General features: G+C 37.9%; 1 protein-coding gene across 11 annotated transcripts in view; it reads left to right on the plus strand.

Annotated features, from left to right (window-relative positions):
- Positions 1–25,590, plus strand: part of EML4 (EMAP like 4) — a 160,291-nt gene that overhangs the window by 113,800 nt on the left and 20,901 nt on the right. For all 11 annotated transcript variants that reach the window (XM_078444776.2, XM_060653455.3, XM_081795216.1 and 8 more), the window contains 6 exons: positions 2,925–3,059; positions 3,171–3,306; positions 14,245–14,396; positions 16,330–16,455; positions 16,758–16,889; positions 17,596–17,663. In XM_078444776.2, coding sequence (XP_078300902.1) covers positions 2,925–3,059; positions 3,171–3,306; positions 14,245–14,396; positions 16,330–16,455; positions 16,758–16,889; positions 17,596–17,663 — 749 coding nt within the window. The remainder of the gene's footprint in view (positions 1–2,924; positions 3,060–3,170; positions 3,307–14,244; positions 14,397–16,329; positions 16,456–16,757; positions 16,890–17,595; positions 17,664–25,590) is intronic.

Raw genomic sequence — 25,590 nt, forward strand, 5'->3', positions numbered from 1 at the left:
TCGCCTCTCCGTGATTAACACCACATTCCAGCTACTTGTGCAAGCTAGAAGCTCTTTTCCCCTTGCTTCTCACACTGAAGTTCCCTAAGGTCTGTCCCAGATGTCTGTATTAGAGCTCTTTCCAGTGCAAGTGACTGAAAAACAACTAAAGATAACTTAAAGAGAATTTATTCATGTTTAGGGAGAAAAAGAAAACCTCTAATAAAGGTCAGAGAGGAATTTTATCTCAGGAATGACTTGATTCAGGGACCGGATCACTGACTCTCTTGTCTCTCCTCTTTCCCCTGTGTGTTGACCTTATTCTCTTCCACTGTAGGTAAGCTCTATTTTTGTTAAGTCACAAAAATTTGGGAACTGGTACATACCTAGTTAATTTATAGAAGTTTGAAATTCAATAAGGCAACTTCAAAACCTTATTGACAGAAACTAAGGAAGACCTAAATAAATGGAGGAATATACAATAATCGTGGATAGAATATACAATAATCGTGGATATACAAATTGTTACTTCTCTGCATATTGATCTGTACTTTTTAAAAATTTATTTCTGATCTGTACTTTCTCTTTTTTTAATTTTTTAAACATTTTAACATTTTTTTAACATTTATTCATTTTTTGAGAGACAGAAACAGCTCAAGCAGGGGTGGGGCAGAGAGAGGGAAACACAGAATCCGAAGCAGGCTCCAGGCTCTGAGCTGTCAGCACAGAGCCCGACACGGGGCTCAAACTCATGAGCTGTGAGATCATGACCTGAGCTGAAGTCAGACCCTTAGCCGACTGAGCCACCCAGGTGCCCCTGATCTGTACTTTCAACATAGTCAAAATCTCAGCATGATTTTCATGGATGTTGACAAGCTAAGTGTATGTGGAAATATGAAGGGATGAGAGTAGACAAAAATAACTAAAGTTGATGAGGGTGTAAAGTAACCGGAACTCGCATACACTCCTGTATGTTGGACATAGAAATTGACACAGCCATTTTGGAAAACTGCTTGGCATTACCTTCTAAGTTTGAACATACACATGTGCATACCCTCTACCATCCTGTTCCACTCCTTGGTATAAATCCAACAAAAGTATATACATGTGTTGACCAAAAGACAAGTAATCAAAAATAATGGTAGCAAAAAACAAAAAAAAAAGGAAGTTACCCAAATGCCAGTTAGTAGGAGGATGGATAAATCAATAACGTGGTCTTTACATATAAAAGAATACAATACAGTAATGAGGAAAAAATTACAATATATGCACCAATATGAAGTAAATGTCATGAATGTAATGTAGATAAAATAGGGCCAGACACAGAGGAGGATATTCTGTGTGATTCCATTTAAATAAAGCAGAGTAATCTGTGCTGCCACAAATCAGGATCATAGCTGCTTGAACAGAGGTAGGGGATAGTGTCCCCTTTTCTAAAGGGATCTAAGGTGTTTGTGCGATGTTAGTAATGTTCTTTTTCTTCTATGCAGAGATGTGTTCGATTTGTGAAAATTTATCAAGCTATGCACTTAGGATTTGTGTACTTTAATGTGTGTGTGTGTGTGTGTGTGTGTGTGTGTGTGTGTGTGTATTATACAACAATAAAAATCCAAGTAAAATATTCTATTATGCTACACTCATACCCAAAGTGATTTAATTTCATAGATTATTTCAAATCATGTCTTGATATCTTACCACTAGCATTATGGGTTTGTATACTGGAAATATTTGTAGTTAGCTTTATAACCGTCAGTTAATCCATTTGGCATGAGATTCAACTGTCAAGTAGTTTTTATTTTATCCAAGTGAAAACTAAGGGCTGCTTAATTATTAAAATGCAGGGGCGCCTGGGTGGCTAAGTCAGTTGAGCGCCTGACTTCAGCTCAGGTCATAATCTCACAGTTTGTGGGTTTGAGCCCTGTGTCGGGCTCTGTGCTGACAGCTCAGAGCCTAGAGTCTACTTCAGAATCTGTGTCTCCCTCTCTCTCTGCTCCTCCCCTGCTCACACTCCCTCTCAAAAAACTAAGTAAAAACATTAAAAAAAGGAAAAAAAAAAACATGTATATAAAACCTCTGGGCGCCTGGGTGGCCTAGTCAGTTAAGCGTCCAGCTTCAGCTCAGATCGTGGTCTCATGGCTTGTGGGTTCGAGCCCCACATCAGGCTCTCTGCTGTCAGCACAGAGCCTGCTTCAGATCTTCTGTTTCCCTCTCTCTCTCTCTCTCTCTCTCTCTCGCTTGCTCTCTCTCTGCCCCCCCCCCACACTTGCTCACTCATTCTCTCTCTCAAAAATAAACATTAAAAACAATTTTTTAAGTATCCTCAATTCAGTAATTTTGTGAAAACACTACATTTGTAATTCCTTTGTGACTCTCATGCCTGTTTTCTTCCTTTTTCACTCCAGTTCTTTTAAATCTTGTCCTTTCTAGAAAGAGCATAAGAATTCTTTCTTTTTTGTTTTTTCATTTCTATAGGAATCTGTAGTGACTCTTCTATGTCTACTTTTTAAGCCTTCAGCCTCATGACGAATCTCTAAATCAGTAATATTTTCTTGAATGGTCAATAATAGTACAAAGAAAGATAAGACTTTTTTTTTAATCAGAATAGCAATCTGTCTTTAAGATAGAATGTACATGGCTCTTGATTTGCTACTATTATTATACTTTTCCCTGAATGTGCAGGAAATTAAAATCTAAAACTAATTCATATGTCTTCCTAATGCAGAGTTATTATATATAAATAGCATAAAAGATGATACACTAGTGTGAGGACATCAAATTTAAATCATTATTCTGAAAATCTATTAAAATTTTTCAGGAAAATTGATCTTAATAGAAAAGGCATTATCTCAAAATGTTTCCTAGTCTTCAATTGTCAGTAGCTATAATTGGTACTTGCTGGAGATAAGGATATACACTTCATCTAAAGCTTTATTTCTTATCCACAGACAACAAATGAAGTTGTTTTGGCTGTGGAATTCCATCCAACAGACGCAAATACCATCATAACATGTGGTAAATCTCATATTTTTTTCTGGACCTGGAGTGGTAATTCACTAACAAGAAAACAGGGAATTTTTGGGGTAAGGATCAGAATGTTAAAACTTCATTATAAAACTTTTAATTTTTATTGTTTAGTAAACATAGTCATCATGCCAAAGGAAAAACTGAAAATTCTCATTGTTTCATTGTAGAAATATGAAAAACCAAAATTTGTGCAGTGTTTAGCATTCTTGGGAAACGGAGATGTTCTTACTGGTGACTCAGGTGGAGTCATACTTATATGGAGCAAAACTACTGTAGAACCGACACCAGGGAAAGGGCCTAAAGGTACAGTATTCTCACACTGAAGTCCTCACTTTTAACGTGTACGTCTTGCTGTTGTAGGCCGGCTCTTACTCAGACCAGGAGAGTCATCAACATGCATTTTGTTTTTAACGTTTTTCATGATCTGTTTTTTAAAGTTAAATTGTTTACACACCTATTCATGACCATATATAACCTACGTTTGACAATATTGAACCTTTCCTTCTAGGAGGTTAATACAAAGTAATTAGAGATGATAAAGATATATATACTAATTTAAAGAGTACAAAGATTGAGAGAGAAATCATCCTGATCTTTAGTGTTTTGTGAAGGCTTCACAGAAGAAATGGTATTTAAGTTAAGCCATAATGATACAAAACTTCAAAAGATATGGAACATTGATCCCAGTTTAGGGAAACAGTGCAAGCAGAGGCAGAAAGATGGATATGAATGTGAGGCATCCAGGATAATGTGAATAAATTTGTCGTGTACAAGTGTTAACAGAGATGAGAAATAGCCAACTTGAGGGAAATCTGATTTTTTTTAATTGTTTTTTTTTACATTTACTTATTTTTGAGAGACAGAGAAAGAGCACAAGTGGGGCTGGGGCAGAGAGAGAGGGAGACACAGAATCCAAAGCAGGCTCCAGGCTCCAAGGTGTCAGCACAGAGCCCAACGTGGGGCTTGAACTCACAAACCGTGAGATCATGACCTGAGCCGAAGTTGGATGCTCAACTGACTGAGCCACCCAGGCACCCCGAAGGAAATTTGATTTTAAAAAAGAGTAGTGTTTTATAATTCCTACTATCAGTTTAATTAATACAGTCTAAGTAATTAAAAATTTAAGTAAGGATTAAGATACAGATTTTTTTGTAACCGAAAAAGAATCCTTAAAACTGGTTGAGTTGACCATGAAAGACAAGTTGTGAGGCTGATGGTCTTTATCCCCCAGTTAGATACCAGAAAAGACCCTGGTGAGAAATAAGATGTAAAAAGAAAAAAGTTGGGGCACGTGGGTGGCTCAGTTAAGCATCCGACTTCGGCTCAGGTCATTATCTCACAGTTTGTGGGTTTGAGCCCTGGCATCGGGCTCTGTGCTGATGGCTTGGAGCTTGGGGCCTGCTTCGGATTCTGTGTCTCCTTCTCTCTCTGCCCCTCCCCGACTTGTGCTATGTCTCTCTCTGTCTCTCAAAAATAAATAAATGTAAAAAAAAAAAAAATTAAAAAAAGAAAAAATTAACAAGATTGAACTGTTTATTTAGTGCCCCCAAAGAAGGGAGGAGTTTCTAGGAGTATCAGTGCTATAAAGAAATCAAGAATTAAAACTAAGAAACAACCATTAGTGGTTTACAGTATCAACAGAACTTAGATTAAGGCCCCAAAACAGCTAAGTATAGAATGGCCAGTTTGAAAATGGAGAATTTTGAGAATCCAACGTGAAAATGGAATGGGAAGTAGAGAGTTACTAGAGTCAGTCAGTAGTCTTCTGAAGGGTGCCTAAAACCTGAAGTAAAATGGGAATTGCCAGTGACAAGGAGGAAACTAAAACTCTTAGAGACAGGAGAATACCTGGATTAGGTATAGGAGGAAGAATTATCCTTGAAAAATAGCAAGAGCTTCCATTCATTCTGAGACTGGAGCTTTAGAAGCTGAGATATTCTATGTGGGTAAATGGGGGGGGGGGGGGTCATGCAGGATGACATTGCTCTCAGTAAAGGTGACTTTGTTAAAGACTTGACGTTTTTAAAGGGATAGTGTGAGCAGAGGAGAGGCAGAGAAGGGGAGAGACAATCCCAAGCAGGCCCTACATTGTCAGTACATGCCCAGTCCCATGAAGCCACAAGGTCATGACCTGAGTCAGAACCAAGAGTCGGACACTTAACCAGCTGAGCCATCCAGGCACCCCTGAAGTTTCTGTTTTTAACGGATACAAAAAGAACAATAGTAATGTCATGTAAAGTATCACATAGACTCCATTACTTCAGAGTTCTACTTGTTGGAATTGAGATCCAGCTAAAACCTTTGTCTTTTCTGTGGATAGTAGGTTTACTATAACAAATAATAATAAAACCAAAACCCTGTGAACTTAGAGATATTATTTTCTAAACAATTAGTGATTAAAACTATCCTTATCAACTCTTGAAAGGCTGTTTCCAAAGATCTTAACAGCTCATGACTAACAGCTCTTTATAGTGTAGTAATAAAGAATGATTGTCCCAATTACTACATTTGTGGCACATTTCCTACCTTTCTCCTCTGCTTTTCTCAACATAGCAACAGACTAGAGGGTTCAGTCTCCCTTGGGCTGCGTCCTGTGAGGGTAGTGTGTATGGCCATGTTAATCAAAAAGAATGAAATCTTGCCATTTGCAACTACCTGGATAGAACTGGATGGTATTATGCTAAGCGAAATTAGAGAAAGACGAATATCATATGACTTCACTTATATGAGGACTTTAAGATACAAGATAGATGAACATAAGGGAAGGGAAGCAAAAATAGTGTAAAAATGGGGACAAAACATAAGAGACTCTTAAATATGGAGAACAAACAGGGTTAGTGGTGGAGTTGTGGGAGGAGGAATGGGCTAAATGGGTAAAGAGCATTAAGGGATCTACTCCTGAAATCATTGTTACACTATATGATAACTACTTGAATGTAAATTTTTAAAAATAATAAATTTTTTAAAAACTTGAAAAAAAATTAAAAATACCATAAAAAAAAAGAAAGAAAGAAACAGGGACACCTGGGTGGCTCAGTTGGTTAAGCGTCCGACTTAGGCTCAGGTCATGATCTCGCAGTTTGTGAGTTCGAGCCCCACGTCAGGCTCTGTGCTGATAGCTTGGAGCCTGGAACCTGCTTTGGATTCTGTGTCTCCCTCTCTCTCTGCCCCTCCCCCTGCTCATGCTCTCTCTCTGTCTCTCAAAAATAAATATAAATGTTTAAAAAAAATTTTTTTTTAAATATGCATGGCCATATTATAAAATGGGAGGGGGGGAGAATAAACTCATAGTTTGGTCCCCTTCTTTTTCTCACTACAGCCCCTCTTCCCAGCCCCCATAATAGGCTTTGGCATTTCTTTAGCTTTACCTCAAATTGATTTTTCTCAGAAATAAAGATAAATTTTTAAGCCCCATTTGTACCCAAACACGTAGGTCCACTTTGCCCTTTTCTCTGGTAGGTGAAAAAAATTACAAGAGCAACATTGAAAATAACCTTTTTCAACACCCCCCCCCCTTTTTTTTTTACTATTAAGAAAAAGCTGAAAAAATATCCAGACTATCATGCTTCCTTCAGAGTAGAAGTTTATAAGAAAAATTAGAGATGTTGTTCTAAAATCAGTGGGCTGGGAGCAGAGAGAGCTTATTTATTAGCAGTAACAGGTGGTAACAGCAGAAAGAAAACTAGCTATACCGATCAGAGTCTGAGAATCCACAAGAAGAGAGGTAGGGGTTGACAGGGAACCAACTTGGGGTGCCTGAGACATTTCCCCTGGGGATTGGGAGAGCAGCATGCCCTGGTTTCTCTTATTCATCCCCCTCACCTTAAACACGCTGAAACAACTTCCCTTTGTCTCTCTGGAGTCTGCATCAGACCGTGGAAATCACCACAAATAACGTAGGAATAAGGGGATCCTTGTTTCTCTGCTCAGAAGGAAAGTCCTAATTTACATGTCTGTCTTCCCTAATAAGTCTGACTTTCCCAGGATTCAGATAATGTCTGGCAGCTGTTACTAGCTGTTTGAAAAGTATTTGTTAAACATTTTATTAAGGAAATGACTTTACTCTTACCTTTGGGTGTTAGTGTAGGAATAAAAGTTGAGTGGTACAGATGAAAGCACTATTTTCATGGAAATGGGGAATTTGACTATAGCACTGCAGATTTCTATGATTGCGCAGATTTTAAACTATATATTTTTGGAGATGTACTACAGTAGTGTTCTCCATATTCATTCAACTGAATTTCTAAGTTTGGCAGGTGACTTGGATAGTTGTCAATCCTTAAATTTTACTACCAGTGATCCAGATCTCAATCATTGGCCATGCATTCTTTAGCTTGTTTTGTCCAATTCAGGTTCAAAACTCACAATAAGGATAGCAGTGGATTGCGGATTCTTAAGAAAAAAGAATGGTAGGCGGGGGCACCTGGGTGGTTTCCACAGGTTAAGTGCCCAACTCTTGATTTTGGCTCAGGTCATGATCTCAGGGTTGAGTTCGAGCCCTGCGACCAGCTTCGCACTGACAGCACAGAGTCTGCTTGGGATTCTCTCTCTCTGCCCCTCCCCTGCTCACGTGTGCGCAAGCATGCTCTCTCTCGCAAACTTTAAAGAAAAAAAAAAGAACAGTGATATTAATCAACTACCTTTCCCACTTATCTCTGTTTTCTTTTTCCTGGGCACATTTGTTCAGTATTAGAAACGCAAGGAACAGCAGTGTCTACCAAAACAGTGACATGTTATCCTCTGACACTAAGCAGAATTTGGGTATAAATGTACCCTTCATTAGCCTTAATGTGTGTTGAAGTGGGAGGCAGGGAGAGGTTGTTTTTATTTTGGTTTTTGTCTAAAAAACTTGTGGCTTGGGCTTTTTTCCAGAAATCTGCATGTGAACATACAGGAAACAGGAAATCTAATCTTTGTAAATTGCTGGGCATATAAAATGGACTGTGTTGTCCTCTGCCATATGACTGATCCCGTTATGGGCAAACTTGTTAAGAATTTCGTTCCTTCCTTTACATTTGAGGGTTTCAGTTCTGTAAGTATGGCTAGGAAGGATTTGATGAGTGCAATGAACACTCAAAGTTTCCATTTTTAAATTCTTGCCAAAAATTTCAGTAGATTGATCCATTTTGCATTTCTGCATCCGTGGCAGTCTTTTCAACCAGATCTGAGTGTACTGTGATAACGTGTCTGATAAAGGGACATTCATCCCTTTATTTTGGATGGTGGAAGTATAATTCCATAGCTAATTTTTTACTCTACTAATAGCAAACAAACCAAAACTGTATTTTATACTTCATAAGCTCTTTGTATATTTTCTTCTTGCTTCCAAACCATTTTTTCCTTACCTTAAATTAACAGAAATCTTCAAAGTAATTAGAATTTTCTATTTTTTCCTGATTTTATTGAGCTGCAATTGGCATATAACATTGCACAGTTTAAAGTGTACAGCATAATGTATATGCCAAATGATTACCATAAATGTTTAGTTAATATCCATCGCTTCGCAGTTTTTTTCTTGTGATGAGAACTTTTAAGATCTACTCTCAGCATCTTTCAAATGTACAATATAGTATTAATTATAGTCACCATGCTGTATATTACATCCCCAGAATTTTATCTAATAACTAGATATTTCTACCTTTCGACCATTGTCACCCATTTCCCCCGCCACCACCTGTTTCTGTTCATTTTTTTAGATTTTACTTGTAAGTGAAATCATATAGTATTTGTTTTTCCGTGTCTGACTAATTTCACTAAGCATAATGCCCTCAGGGTTCATCCATGTTGTTACAAATTGCAGGATTATCTTCTTTTTTTATTCCATTGTATATGTGTATGTGTGTGTACGCTGATCACCTAAGTGCTGATCACCACTTAGGCTATTTCGTTATTTTCTGTTTCTCATGTTGAGTACAAAGTAATTGTTCTTTCCAACGTATATGAAAAAGTTCAGATTTTTCTTCTATGAAATAATTCATAAATTTTAAGTGGGGGGAGGGGAATTTGAGAATATCTACAAGATCATTAAAATGTCCATTTTTCTTAAATCTTTGCCGGATTTCTTTAAGAAACACCATTTTACATGCTCCAAATTATCAACATGGACATATTTGCCCAGTTGCTAAGAATATAACATAAGTTTCAAAGTCTCCCTAACATTTGATTCCATAGTTCTTAAACAGGCACAGAAAGCCCTTGAGACTATCCATATTTGGCAGTCAAGGTAAACTGCTTTTTAAGGAAACTTTGTTTCTGTTAGAGATGATAAGAAAGGGGAGATTTGAAATTAAATACCTGAAGGTACAGTAGGTTTTTAAATTCAAGGATAATTATTTTTCTTGGTAGGTATTTCAAAAATTATTTGGCTTAAATTGGAATGTCAGAAATACAGGCTCATGAGAAAGAAATCTTTGATAATTTGGGCCTTTTTTTTAAATGTTTGTTTATTATTTATTTATTTATTTAGAGAGAGAGAGAGAGTGTGTGTGTGTGTGTGAGAGAGAGAGAGAGAGAGAGAACGAACACAGGGGAGGGGCAGAGAGAGAGGGAGAAAGAGAATCCCAGGCAGGCTCTGCCCTGTGAATGCAGAGCCTGATGCAGGGTTGATTCTCACCGACCATGAGATCATGGCCTGAGCCGAAATCAAGAGTCAGACGCTCAACTGACTGAGCCACCCAGGCGCCCTGACTGAAAATTTGTTTTCTCAGTAAATACTGTCTAAAGGGAGCTTTGGTAATTTGTATAAATTTGAAACACAGAAACTTTAGCTCAGCTAATATTAGGTCCTTCTCAGGAAATAACTCTCCTGGGGTAGGAGGTAGAAAGTGAAAATTTCATGGAGTTTATGCTACTTAGATATTTTTATTCTTGATGAAGCATTTGTTCCTCAGGTTTATTTTCTGTTTTCTAACATTCCATCATTCTAGGAAGATCTTAAGTGTTTAATGAGGTTTATGTGGTGTTTGGAAGTATGGAAGACTGAATTAAAAAAAAAACTGTATTGCATATTTCTACATTCTGATGGAGATCCATGAAATTCCACATCTCTGTGTTTTTTTGTGATTTCTTGCATGGTACCATGGTACTTTCAGACTACTCTTGTTATTTGACCATGCGTGAGAAAATAAGCCCTTTGCTTTTTTTTTTTTTTTTTTTTTTTTTGTCTTAATGCCCAAATCCAACAACACTCAAAAAATTTACATCTCTCAGATGTCCTTTCTTTCTTGGTCACATCAGAGCCATGATAAATAATTGGCTGGCTATCGTGCTGGACACAGTTGTAGTGTTCAGTGTTTAAAGTATTTTTAGGTGATGAATGTTGATGTGCACTGAGGCAGTTGACATGAATAAAAGTTTGTTGGAGTTCTGCCCCCGGCTCTGCTGATTCAAGCAAGCTCTACTCCAAATCAGGGAAGCCATTTCCTTGCTCCCTGCCAAATACACTTTTCTATTAAGTATCTGTACCACTAGCATCCTCACACTGAGTAATTTTTAGAGCCAGCTGCAGCATTTTTTTTAAATTCAAATTTCAGTTAATTTCTTAAATACAGTGGCAGCTCAAATAGATAAGTAAAAATGAACAATCTCAATGACAGCTTTATTGAGATTTATTAAGTTCACATACCATAAAACTCACCCTTTTAAAATGTACACTTGATTTTTAGTACACTCATGGAGTCATACAACCATCACCACTATCCAATTTCAGAACATTTCATCACCCCAAAAACAAACACTGGGTCCATTAGCAGTCATTTGCTATTTCTCCCTCCCGGCAGCCTGTAGCAACCATTCGTCAGCTTTTGGTCTCTAGGGATTTGCCTCCTTTGGACATTTCACATAAATGGAGTCATACAGTATATGGTCCTTTGTGACTGGCTTCTTTTATTAGAACCTTAATGTTTTCAAGATTCATCTATGTTGTGGCACATATCATACCTCATTCTTTTTGTGGCTGAATAGTATTACATTATAAATGTACATATTGTGTTTATCCATTTTTCAGTTGAACAACTTAGAAAATGAACAATTTTTTTCAGTTTTATTGAGGTATAATTGGGATATGATTTTGTATACATTTAAGATATATAACAATGATTTGATTTGATATATGTTTATATTGCAAAGTGACTATCACAGTAAGTTTTGTTTACGTCCAGCACCTCATATAGTTACAGATTTTTCTCTTTTGATGAGAGCTTTTAAGATCTACTCTCTTAGGGGTGCTTGGGTGACTCGCTTGTTTAGGCGTTCGACTCTTGATTTCAGCTCAGGTCATGATCTCGCAGTTCGTAAGTTCAAGCCCTGCATTGGGCTCTGCACTTACAATGTAGAGAGCCTGCATGGGATTCTCTCTTTCACTCTGCTCCTCCCCACCCCCTTCTCTCTCTCTCTCTCAAAATAAACAAAAAAAAAAAAATCTACTCTCTTAACAACTTTCAAATATACAATAGTGTATTCTTAACTGTAGTCACCATGCTGTGTGTTAACTTCCAAGAACTTCTTTATCTTATAACTGGAAGTTTGTACCTTTTAACCACCTTCACCCATTTCTCCCACTGAATAATTTTTTTTTAATTTTTTAACGTTTTTTATTAATTTTTGAGACAGAGCGAGATAGAGCATGAATGGGGGAGGGTCAGAGAGAGAGAGAGGGACACACAGAATCTGAAACAGGCTCCAGGCTCTGAGCTGTCAGCACAGAGCCCAACGCGGGGCTCGAACTCACAGACCGTGAGATCATGACCTGAGCTGAAGTCGGACGCTTAACCGACTGAGCCACCCAGGTGCCCCCACTGAATAATTTTTAAACTTGTAATTTTTTTCATTTTTCCAAGCGATTTTAGATCTGTTGACTGATTTGGGCCATATTTAAACAAGGCTCTACCTTCCCGTTTGTAACCTACTTACTAATTCTACAAGATATCTTCCTAAGAGCTTTACTCTTGCTCTCCTAGCCTCACTAGCCAGATAAAGAGCTTCTATGAGTTAACATATCATGAATACCAAAGAGAAGGTCTCAGGAAATGAACTGGTTATAGTTTGAATACTAAAATCTTACCCTCACCCTCAAGAAAGAGGATCTGAGGGGCACCAGGCTAGCTCACTAGGTGGAGCATGACATTCTTGATCTCGGGTTCATGGGTTCAAGCCCCATGGTAGGCATGGAGCCTATTTAAAATTTAATTAATTAATTTAAAAAGGATCTGATATATATATATATATATATATATATATAAATATATATATATATATATATATATATACATACACACACACACATGTATATCTGATTACATATATATAATACATACATACATAATTGACCCTTGAACAGCATGGGTTTTGAATTGCATGGGCCCACTTATGTGCAGATTTTTTGTTTTGTTTTTAATGTTTATTTTTGAGAGACAGAGCACGAGCAGGGGAGGGGAAGTGAGAGACAGAGACCTAGAATCTGAAGTAGGCTCCAGGCTCTGAGCTATCGGCACAGAGCCCAACGTGGGGCTTGAACTCAGGAGCTGTGAGATCTTGACCTGAGCCGAAGTTGGACACTCAACTGACTGAGCCACCCAGGCGCCCTGGTATTTTTTTTTCTTTTAAAGTTTATTTTGGGAGAGAGAGAGAGCCCTTGGGGGTGGGGGTTGGGGGGTGGCAAGAGAGAGGGTGAAAGAAAATCCCAAGCAGGCTGCATGTCGTCAGTGCAGAGCCCAACCCGGGGCTGGATCCCACAAACTGTCAGATCATGACCTGAACCTAAATCAAGAGTCAGATGCTTAAGCTATTGAGCCACCCAGGCGCCCCTACACATTTTTACAGTACAGTACTATAAATGTATTTTTTTATGGCTTTAATATTTTTTCTAGCTTACTTTATTGGAAGAGTACAGTATGTAATTTATACAGCATGCAAAATACATGTTAATCGACTGTTGGTATCATCAGCAAGGTGTCTGGTCAGCAGTAGGCTATTAGTTAAGTTTTTGGAGGGCCAAAAGCTATACACAAGATTTTGAACTGCACAAGGGGTTGGCACACCTAAATTCTTTGTTATTCAGGGGCCAGTTGTATGTATGTACATAATTTGTTTGTTAATCTCCACATGGACTTTACTTAAATATTTTTTTATGGACCTGCCCTCTCCCTCCCTGGGTACATGTAAAGTTCCGTGGAGATACAAGAAAGCTGGGCTATCATTCAGCCATCATATTAGTACAACTGGACCGGTTTTTCAAATGCTTCTCTAGTTGAGGGCACCTGGATGGCTCAGCCCGTTGAGCATCCAACTCTTGATTTCAGCTCAGGTCATGATTCCAGGGTCGTGGGATCAAGCCCCACATCAGGCTCTGTGTGAATGTTGAGCCTGCTTAAGATTCTGTCCCTCTGCCCCTTTTCCCTGATGTGTGCTCTCATTCTCTCTGTAAAATTTTTTTAAAAAAATTTTTAAATACTCCTCGGGGCGCCTGGGTGGCTCAGTTGAGCATCCAATTCTTGATTTCCGTGCAAGTCATGATCTCATAGTTCATGGGTTGGAACCCCTGCATCAGACTCTGCACTGACTGTGGAGTTTGCTTGGGATTTTCTCTCTCCCTCTACCCCTTCCCTTCTCATGCTCGCTCTCTCATTCTCTCTCTCTCTCTCTCTCTCTCTCTCTCTCTCAAAATAAACTTAAAAAAATATATTAAAAATACTTCTTTAGTTGATCAAAAGCCACAGCTCTAGGCTGCCAGTGCCCACTTCTGCCCCAGTATCTTTCTCAGTCCTCCATTTCATAGCAAGTAAAGTAAAGGCAGAGCAGAAGGCTTCCACATCAACAGTGGTTGTTAAGTGTTACGGCTGTTACCTCAGCAGGAAATGAAGACTTTTGGGGAAAGTTAAAGGAATGGTGAGTAAAGACTGGAGTACTTGTCGCAGCTTTGTCACTAGCTATGTGGTGTCCTCAGCTCTAAAATCAGAAGAGTAATACCTACCGTAACTACCATACAGAATGATTATAAGACATAGTAAGTTCTGAGGCTAAGATATCCTATGTTGTCTGTAGAGTTATCACTACTTTAGCTTATCTTTTTGTAAGAATTATTTTGAAATGTTTTCAGAGTAACTAAATACTGACATAAATGCAAAAGTAGGAACTTTTGATTATTCACTCTATAAAGTTTTCTTCCAAAAAGACACTAAATTCTGATGGAAAATGTATCACTAGTGGTTTTTTTTTTTTTTTTTTTTACTCTCATCTTACTAGGTGTTTATCAGATCAGCAAACAAATCAAAGCTCATGATGGGAGTGTGTTCACACTTTGTCAGATGAGAAATGGAATGTTATTAACTGGAGGAGGGAAAGACCGAAAAATAATTCTGTGGGATCATGATCTGAATCCTGAAAGAGAAATAGAGGTAAGGATGAAAATGAAACATGAAAATTTTAAAATATTAAGCCCTCTAAATGCATGTCTTTCATCCCACATTAAGATAACACACTTTCCTGGGAAATTGGTACACATTCTTGTCATTTCATTGTCTTAAAAAAAAAAAAAGAAGGAAAAAGAACCATTCATTAATAATTTGAAAAAGTAAAAACAATATATTGGTCAGAATAACTAGTTGTTTATTTCTGAGATTAGTTTATAGTGATCCAAAAATATAACCATGCATATTTAAAATTCAGCAGACATTCATCTAATAAACTATTCAATTCCAAGGCATACAAAATAAGCAGTTTGATTTTAAAACTTGAAAGTAATCTTTAGGGGTGCCCTGGTGGCTCAGTCAGTTAAGCGTCTGACTTTGGCTCAGGTCATGATCTCGCAATACATGAGTTCAAGTCCCACATTGGTCTCACTGCTGTTGGCACAGAGCCCACTTCAGATCCTCTGTCCCCTTCTCTCTCTGCACCTCCCTCTCTCTGTATCTCAAAAATAAAATAAAACATTTAAAACAAATTGGAAGTAATTTTAAACAGCGGGCTGAATGATAATTGCTAGTTATCTAAGTTTGTGTCTGCTTCATATCATGGACTAAGTGTATCCACAGATACTATGTGCTCAGTGAAAGTTTGCTAATTAAATTGAGGTCTGTCTCTGGATGTGAAATGGTTAAGAATAGTATTTTATAGGTCAGTGATTCTCAAAGCAAGGGCAAATTTCACTCAGTTTAGTGTTCTATTTTTTTGTGATTTAAATTTTTAATTTAGGCTCAGTGTTTTCAACATGTAACATGTTTTCCAGACAAAATGTTTTCTAAAAAAGAGGATCCTGATAATACTGCTCTTGGTTTTATTTCCAAGAAGATAAGTCGAAAGGTTCCCTTTATCTCAACCTTAAGTTCACCAGGGAAATGTCACTTCCTTTACTATTTCTTTTTTTTTTTTCCACAGATAACTTACATTCTTTGTAATCAAAAGCTACACCATCTAGTTCATTCTTCCCCTCGCCATCAGTTTGGATTACCGTTAGAATTCAATTATTCGTGTCCTCCTTTATAAAGAATTGTATTATTTCAGGGTCATTCCTTGGGCTTATTATTAATACACCATTCACTGAGAGTATATACCATGTAACGCATATGAGATTGATCTCCCAAGGAGTCCTATAAGGACAGTTATAACACTTCACAATATATTGCTTTTTAGTTAACAAAGAAATTTCACATGGGCTATTCTTACATTTTTATTCTTACAACAATTAAGAATAGGTAGGGCATATATTATTATTTCCCCATATTACAGATAAAGAAATTCGTCTTAGGCTAGCTAAATGATGTACCCAAAATAACATAACTGGTAAATAACACCACCAGACCACACTTTTCATGTGGTCTAATAGAACTTTTTCCTTTTTCCCCTACTTCTAGCCCTTAACTCTTGAGATCATATAAAATATAAATATAAAAATTGACTAAAGCAGGGGCGCCTGGGTGGCTCAGTTAAGTGTCCAACTCTTGATTTCGGCTCAGGTCATGATCGTGGGATTGAGCCCTGTGTCGGAATCTTCACTGACATTGCAGAGCCTGCTTGGAGTTCTCTCTCACACTCTCTCTCTACCCCTCCCCAACTCGTATGCTCATGTGCACGTTTTCTCTGCCTCTCAAAGTAATTATTTTTTTTAAAAATTGACTAAAGCAAAGAATGTTGACAATAATGCATGATAACTTCTGTGTAATAAAATGTAATTGAACAAATAAACTTATTAGTATAATATTACCATATGACTTTCAGTTTTGGAATTTTGTCATTTATTACCCCATAATTGCTTACAGCTATAAATGCAGTCTTCAGGTAGTAATTAATGCATGTTATTATCTATGGTGACTTTACAAATTTATCTTTTAGGTTCCTGATCAGTATGGAACAATCAGAGCTGTAGCAGAAGGAAAGGCAGATCAATTTTTAGTAGGCACATCACGAAACTTCATTTTACGGGGAACATTTAATGATGGCTTCCAAATAGAAGTACAGGTAAGATGTATGATTGTAGCCAATTCTTCTAAATGTTTATTTTAGAGCGCATTCATGAGCAGCAGGGGGCGGGAAGAGGGCAGAGGGTGGGGGACAGAGGATCTGAAGCAGGCTCCACGCTGGCAGCAGAGAGCCTGATGTGGGGCTCAAACTCCCTAACCATGAGATCATGACTTGAGCTGAAGTTGGATGTTCAACCAACAGAGCCACCCAGGTGCCCTGATGTATGATTTTAATCATTAACTGAATATTTTTGATGATACCCTTTGTTTCTTATAACAGTGAGTGTATTTCATTTTCAGGGTCATACAGATGAGCTTTGGGGTCTTGCCACACATCCCTTTAAAGATTTGCTCTTGACATGTGCTCAGGACAGACAGGTGTGCATGTGGAACTCAGTAGAACACAGGCTGGAATGGACCAGGCTTGTAGATGTGAGTAAAACAAAATGTGTTATAATCTCCCCACAGAAACTCCCCAAACGTCAGTTGGGAGCAGCAAAGGAAAAAGGACTCAGCATTAATTACAACCAAGTATATTTATACAGTTTAGTAAAGGGGATGAAATAAGGATGAAAGTGTAATGTGAACCCAGTTTAAAGAAGCAAATTAGGGCAAAAGCTCAATTTTTCTGTCAGTTTCAGAAAAAAAAAATCAAAAAAATTTCACATATTTATGGAGCATTAATTGTTACAGAATGTTTGGGCCTCTGGTGGTGTTGCAGTTGGACTCTGTGTAAGCACTGCTCACTAACAGACTCTACTATCTGCTTTTTGAGTTGATCTCTCACTGTATTTTCTCCCTACCCCACCCAGACATCCACCTTTTCTAGCCTAAGTGTGTATACACGTTCTTTGCAGACTAAGGAACTGTATACATGTTTGTTGTTATTATCCTTATTATTACACTGCCTAGCCACAAGCTGGCTGTCCTTTTCCCTCACCACTTTGCCCACATACCCTTCCTGCTCTGAAATTCTTTTACCTCATATCCATGTGATGTTTTTCATTGGCTACAATAAAGTTGATCGGAATTCTATGATTATATGAAACCAGTTATTTTCAGATGTCTTTGCCACTATCCCATAGATCTAGGGGGACTTTCTCATGTACTCCCCAACAGCTGTCTGTCTCTCTTCTAGGAACCAGGACACTGTGCAGATTTTCATCCAAGTGGCACAGTGGTGGCCATAGGAACGCACTCAGGCAGGTAGGGTCTTGAAGGGAAATGTGAGCTGAGTAATCTGAAGTGGTGGGATGATTAACTTATTCAGGAATGTTCTCAGTCTGATCTAGAGAATTAATCTCTTAAGTGGCATATGAATATGCGTGTTGCTCTTACCTGCTATGTATCCTCATTCAATCATTCCGTAATTGTTTCTTGAGCACCTACCATTTGTTGGACACTCCTGTGGGCATTCAGACTACTTCAGTGTGCAAAACAAAAATCCCTGCCCCTTTGGAGCCCATGTTTTACTATGTGTGGGTGGAGGCAGAATAAAAAATAAATATTATAACGAATTAAGTTAAAAAATGTTAAAAGTCATGAAGGTAGGGGTGGGGCACTGAGTATATTAAGAGGGATTGGGAGAGGGTGCAGTTGCAAAATGATAGAGTGGTTAGGATAGGCTTCATTGAGAAAGCGGTAATTCTGCTGACTTGACTCTCCTTGGTGGAACTTTTTATGGTGTCAGAAAATTTGTCATCTCTTTTTTTTTTTTTTTTTTTTTTTTGGTTTATTTATTTTTGAGAGAGAGAGAAAATGCAAGTGGGGTAGGAGCAGAGAGAGGGAGACACATAATCCAAAGCAGGGTCCAGGCTCTGAGCTGTCAGAGCCTGACGAGGGGCTCAAACTCACAAACTGTGAGATAATGACCTGAGCCTAAGTTGGATGCTTAACCGACTGAGCCACCCAGGCACCCCTTTACTCATTTTTTTTTTAAGGAAAGGGATTTGAAGCTGAAATAACCTAATTGAACTTTTATAAATTGCTCTATAGCTTTTGTCATCCTGTCTTTTTTTTTTTTAATTTTTTTTTTTTAACGTTTATTTATTTTTGAGACAGAGAGACAGAGCATGAACGGGGGAGGGGCAGAGAGAGAGGGAGACACAGAATCGGAAACAGGCTCCAGGCTCCGAGCCATCAGCCTAGAGCCCGATGCGGGGCTCGAACTCACGGACTGCGAGATCATGACCCGAGCTGAAGTCGGACGCCCAACCGACTGAGCCACCCAGGCGCCCCCATCCTGTCTTTTTTTAATGTTACACAGATAGATAATAAAGGTTTATTTCCTGAAATTGTTACTAATTACTTGTCTTTACAGACCTTACATAGTACCTGTCATTAATAACCTTAATAAGTAACATGTATTTATTACCTGTATATTCTTGAGTCCTTTTTATTGCCTCTGCTAGTAAGAAGCCCTCATCACAGCTAACTTAATTTCTTTATTAAAAAGGCAGAAGAAAAATATGAAGTAAATTTCCAAAAGTTAAACTGATAGGAAATGTGGAATGCTGATTTCTGATGAGGTGAAACTATCTTGAACACACTTATACAAATACTTTTGTTTATATGATAAACATTTCAAATCAGCCAGTTCATTTAATTCTAAAGTTAGTCATCTGGAGTTTGTTGTTGTTTTTTTTTTATAGCAAGTTTTCCCCCTTTGGTTGTTGGATACAAATTAACACCTCTAGAAAGTCAAAACATTCAAGTTTCTTCTCCTTTATAGCACTACAAATCTTTCAGAATCATGGAAAAACAGATCTCTAATGATAAACTGTGAAACATGGGTATGTAATAGAGATGCTATCTGACTGATTCTGAAATAATTGTATTTTAGAATTAGGGTGCTAGGGAGGGAGATTAAGTGAAACTCGCAAATATAGACAGCTTTACTATCTCAGATTTCTCCAAAATGCATGTTGGTATTAGATTATTACTTCAACTTAGGTATATGGCAGGTCACTTTGTAGGATTTGATGGAAATTATTTTTTATTTTACACAAAAGTCTTAGGCACATAAGAAACAACCTGAGCTAGAAAGTATATACAACTCGTTTTCAGAAAACCACAAAGGAGTTCACTTCAGATTTTTTGGGCAGCTGAACAAATGTCAACAAATGCTGAAGCTAAGACCTTGTACTAAATTATTTTTATATATTTCTTTAAATTTTCACAAGAGTGCAACAAAATATTTATTAATATCTCCATTGCACAGACACGAAACCAAGACCCATAGAGCTTATCACTTGAAATTGAGCTAGGATTTGAACTCAGGTTCTATATGGTTCCAAAGCTGATCTCTTTCCACGACTCCATCAATGCTCCTTGACACATGCTTATAGTGTTTGTAGCGTTACTTAGAAGTATTGTAAGGAAAGTTTACCTTTGAAGGTTAAATCACTGGCTGACAGATTTTAGAAACATTTACTATTTATACAAAGAAATTAAACACTGAATAGAGTGCAAGGGGTAAAGGGATTTGAGTCATTGAGACACAGCACTTCATTCAATGAATGGAGCCGGGGGTGTGTGCGTGTGTGCAATATATACAGAGCCCCAATTTTTAAGGAAAAACTAATCTGATTTAAATACACTAAAGTTATTTTCTAAGATTTACATAGCTGTAAAGTCGTCATTAACCAGCTTAAAATGAAAAGTCACTCATTTAATTTAAGTGACATAAACTAAAGTCAATCATTTCCTCTTGGAGGTGTGAGTAGAAAACACCTTATAAATGAGAGTGATGCTGGAGATTATTTAGAATCTAAGAGAAATGTCATTATGCATGTTCATTCTGTATGTTATTCCTGTCTTTGGTTTCGCATCTAGTTAGATCCTGTTGATTCCCAGAGAACTTTCTCTTTTATTTTTATTTTTTACCTGGGTCTGTGAATACCTGGCTCTAGTGTCTAAACTGAAAATTCCTCAGTGTAGCCAGATCAGATTATGATCACTGACCCCTCAGCCTGGAAAAAAAAAAAAAAAAGTCATACACTTAGGGCAAGGAATTTTTTTTTTTTAATATAATGCAACACGTGCATGATCCAGAGAAGGTGACTAGCAAAATCTTTAAAGATCTTTTCGTGTCCAAATCTAGAAATCTACTTGTTGGAATCAAGAAGTAAGCACAAGTGTAGATAAATTATTATAGTGATAAATAAAATTATCATTTAAAGCAATGTATATAACTGGGGTGCCTGGGTGGCTCATTCGGTGAAGCATCCCACTTAGTCTCAGGTCATGGTTTCATGGTTCATGAGTTTGAGCCCCACGTTGGGGTCTGTGCAGACAGCTCAGAGCCTGGAGCCTGCTTCAGATTCTGTGTCTCCCTCTCTCTATGCCCTCCCCCTACTTGCTCGCTCTCTCTCTCTCAAAAATAAAACATTAAACAAAATTTTTTTAAATAATGTATTACTGTTACAATTTCTAAGAGAAACAAAAGTGCATACCCCTAAGGGGACATAGTTCTTCCTTAATATGCTAATCCTCACATAATAAGGATCCTTTTTAACAGCTTTATTGAGGTATATATAACTCATATATCATAAAAGTCACCCATTTAAAGTATTATTATATTATTTGTGGCCAAGTAATATTCTGTTGTAGGATATACCTTCATCAGGTAGTTGGTAGATATTTAACTTATTTCCACTCTTTGGCTAGTATGAATACTGCTGCTATAAACGTTCATATACAAGTTTCTGTGTGGACATATGTTTTCAACTCTCTTGAGCATATAATAAGGAGTAGAGTTGCTGGGCCATGTGATAACTCTGTGTTTAACATTTTGATGAACAACCAACTTGTTTTCCACAGTAGCTACGTCATTTTACAATTCCACCAGCAAAGTATGAGGGATCCAGTTTCCCCACATGTCCTCCAGCTTTTGTCATTGTATTTTGATTATAGCCATCATAGTGGATGTGAAATGCTTTTTTGTTATGGTTTTGACTTGTATAGCCTCTTTAGAGAAATGTCTATTCACATCCTGTGCCCATCTTTGAACTGGTTTGTCTTTCTTTTCTTGAGTTGTAAGGATCCTTCATATATTCCGGATTTAGTACCTTATCAGATATATGATTTGCAAATATTTGCTCTTGTTCCAAGGATTGTCTTTTTGCTTTCTTGATGGTAACATTTATGACACAAAAGTTTTAAAGTTTTATATAGTCCAATTCATCTATTCTTTCTCTTGTTTCTTTGTCATAAGGATATACTCCATTGTTTTATCCTAGGAACTTTATAGTTTTAGCTCTTACCTTTAGGTCTCTTGATTCATCTTAAGTTAATCTTCGCATATGGTGTAAGGCAGATCTCCACCTTCATTCTCTTGCATGTGGGTATCCAGTTGTAACAGCAACATTTCCCCCACTGAATGGTATTGATGCCCTTGTCGAAAGTCAGTTGAATAAATGTATTTGTTTCCATCTGGATTCCGAATACTATTCCATTGGTCTATATGTCCATCCTTGTGGCAGTACCACAGCCTTGATTATTGTAGCTTTGTAGTAAATTTTGAAGTTAGGAAATGTGAGTCCTCCAACCTCCAACTTTGGGGGGGGTGGTTTTTTGCTTTTTTGTTTTGTTTTCTTGAGGTTGTTTTGGCTATTCAGGATCCTTTGAATTTCCACATGGATTTTAAGATCAGTTTTATCCATTTCTACAAAGAAGCTAGCTGGCATTTTGATAGGAATTTTTTTCAGTAGGCCAGTTTGGGGAATGTCAGTATCTTAACAATATTAAGTCTTTTAATTTATGAACAGAGTTTTTCCATTTATGGAGATCTTCAGTTTCTTCCAAAAATGTTTGTTTTTATTTTAAATTCCAGTTAGGTAATATACAGTGTAGTATTAGTTTCAGGTGGGGGCGCCTGGGTGGCTCAGTCGGTTAAGTGCCTGACTTCAGCTCAGGCCATGGTCCCGCAGTTCGTGAGTTCAAGCCCCACGTGCTTGAATAGCTCAGAGCCTGAAGCCTGCTTCGATTCTGTGTTTCCTCCCTCTCTACCCCTCTCCTGCTCATGCTCTCTTTCTCCCTCAAAAAAAAAAATAAAAATTTAAAAAAACATTGAGTTTCAGGTGTACAACGTATGTAGTGATTCAACACTTCCATGTAACACCCAGTGCTCGTCACAAGTGCACTCTAATCCCCATCACCTATTTCACCCACCCCCTCACCCACCTCCCCCACCTCCCCCACCTCCCCTCTGGTAACCATCAGTTTGCTCTCTGTAGTTAAGAGTCTGTTTTTTGGTTTGCCCCTCTCATTTTTCCCTTTGCCCGTTTGTTTCATTTCTTAAATTCAACATGAGTGAATTCATATGGTATTTGTCTTTCATTGATTGACTTAATTCACTCAATGTTATGTCCTCTAGGTCCATCCGTGTTGTTGCAGATGGTAAGGTCTCGTTCTTTATGGCAGTTGAATATTCCACTGTGTATTTACCACACTGTCTCATTTTTTTAAATTTGGGTTTCTTCTTTTAGTTTTTTTAAGTTCATTTATTTTTTGAGAGAGAGAGAGCCAGAAAGCACACATGAGCAGGGCAGGACCAGCAAGAGAGGAAGAGAGAGAATCCCAAGCAGGCTTCAAGCTGTCAGTGCAGAGCCCGACATGGGGCTCAATCTCACAAACCTGTGAGATCGTGACCTGAGCCCCAACCAAGAACAGGTCATTTAACTGACTGAGCCACCCAGGCACCCCTAAAATTTGGGTTTCTTGATGGGATTTAAAGTTTTTCATAGAACTAACAATAAATGTAAACCTGAACTATTATGAATTTGGAAGTTTATAATCTCTGAATTATTGGTAAAAATACATTCTGCTTGATTTTTCCAAGACCCCAGTTGACTATCCTTCCCCTTCCTGTTTTTTGAAACCAGTTTTTCAAAGGCACTTAATCTTTATACCACCTCTGGACCTCAGAGGAACCACAGATACCATCCCATCAGGATGTCAGGTCTATATCAACTCAGAATTCTCCAAGTAGCTTTCACAGAACTTTACTCTGGTCTTGGGTTCTATTTCCAACCAACATACAGTATTTAAAGAGTGAGTTTTTGCCATAGTCATTTTATAGGCTGGTGAATGGAGGTGAGACCCACAGAATTAGAGAAATCAGTAGACCTGAGGATAAGGAGAATAAAAAGCAAGGGTTAAAGTTGAAAATTGTTTCAAAGAAAGGAATCCACAAAATTGAGTCAGTATATAGAACAAGTATGTTCTATACATAGTAATGTACTATACATAGTAATGTATAACATATATGGATGGAGAGTGGACAGACTCAGAGAAATGACTTCAGAGAAGATCCCAGAATTTCTTCTGGTCTACAGTGATAGTGACAGCTTTGACAAGGAAGCAAGCTGGGAAAGTGAGCCTGATTACTGGGCGGGTAAAGAATTTAGTTGATCTGGAATCATAAAACCTTTGACCTGGAGAGACTTAAGTGATCTGGCTCAGCTCCTCAAATTTGATGGTGACTATAACTTTGGCAAGCTAGCAATGTAGCTAATAACTAAGTTCTTCTTGATACCTAAACAGTGGAATCCAAACTTGTTAGCCTGGCCTTTAAAAAAATTTTTTTTAATATTTATTTTTGAGAGAGAGAGAGAGAGAGAATGGAAGAGAATGAGAGAGAGAGATAATATGAGTGGGAAAGGGACAGAGAGAGAGAGAGAGAGAGAGAGAGACGGAGAAAATGAGTGGGGGAGGGGCAGAGAGAGAGGGAGACACAGAATCTGAAGCAGCTCCAGGCTCTGAGCTGTCAGCACAGAGCCTGACATGGGGCTCGAACCCACAGACCATGAGATCACGGCCTGAGCTGAAGTCGGGCATTCAACCGACTGAGCCACCCAGGAGCCCCTAAACTTGTTAGCCTGGCCTTTAAAGCTCATTAAAAATCTTTCCCTCAGCACTCTAGCCAGCATGGTCAAGTTGTTGTCCTTTATAAACATGCCAGCCCTTTTTGTAGTTTCTTGTCTAGTGCTCTCCACCTGTCTGTTTCTTGCCACATTTGGTACAATGAAATCCTAGACCACCCATCTCCACAGTGACTGCACCCTGCTCTGAGACTTCATAAACCTTATAACTTGTATAATTCGTGTTACTTTCAAATATTTACCACTTTATGAACTCATTCTGTCTCCTCAATTAGATTATAAACTATTCTGCCTCCTTTGCTAACTCCTTTTTTCTCTGGATCTCTGAATGTTAGTGTATCTCAAAGACATAGAGCACTTTCCATGCATCATCTCCTTCCCTTGTGTGATATTAGTGAAAAGCCCAAGGGTCAGAGGCTCTGTCACCTGACTGGTTGGTTGATAACTGGTCAGATGTTTTGAAATCAGAGCATATCATTGTTTTTAATTTGTAAAATAAGAGTTGGGCTCTTATTTGAGTTGGGCTTCTCTTCCCCCTGTTTTGTAGCTTTACATTTTTCTGATTATAAAAGCCATATTCCTGTTCTTATAAGTAGAAGATCATAAAGAAGGAGGGGGACAGCGCAGGGCATGGGGGAATGGGTTACAAACCTGCCACCCAGAGGACACACTTTATATGAGCATGAATATTTTTTTAACTCCTATTATGAATGTATATATTCATTTAGGGATTTTAAAATACGATACTGTCCATCTCTAAAATCTTGATTCTTTTCTTGCCACTAAAGACATCAATATAGTATCTTTTTAAAAAGATAAATGATGGTACTACATTTTGGTACTTGACCACAAGTCAGATTAAGTGTATGACCAAAGATTTCCAGTCTGTGATACATTTAGAATAGGATTCATTAGGTCCTACAGGACGTAAAAGTCCCAATAATGATTCCAAATTATCTTAAAGCAGAAGCTTGGTTCCAGTGTATATATTCCGTACTGGAATAAAAATACATACAGTTCAGCACAGTGAAAACGTAAATATTTCTTGAAAATTCCCTTTGCTATAGAATTTCTCGTCTTCTGTGTACATTTATTAGAAACAGAGGTCCTGGGCCCAAAAGTCTTTTCTGAAAGGTAGAACATAATTCATGTAATGGAAAGGGTAAGACCTTTAAAATTATTGCTAAGGTCCGTATGGAAGTTGGATTCTTTCTATAGCAAAGTTGTTGAATTACTTGCCTAAAGCAGAT

This window comes from Panthera onca, chromosome A3 (assembly GCF_046562875.1).
Source record: "Panthera onca isolate mPanOnc1 chromosome A3, mPanOnc1 haplotype 2, whole genome shotgun sequence".
In the NCBI taxonomy this organism is placed as follows: Eukaryota; Metazoa; Chordata; class Mammalia; order Carnivora; family Felidae; genus Panthera; species Panthera onca.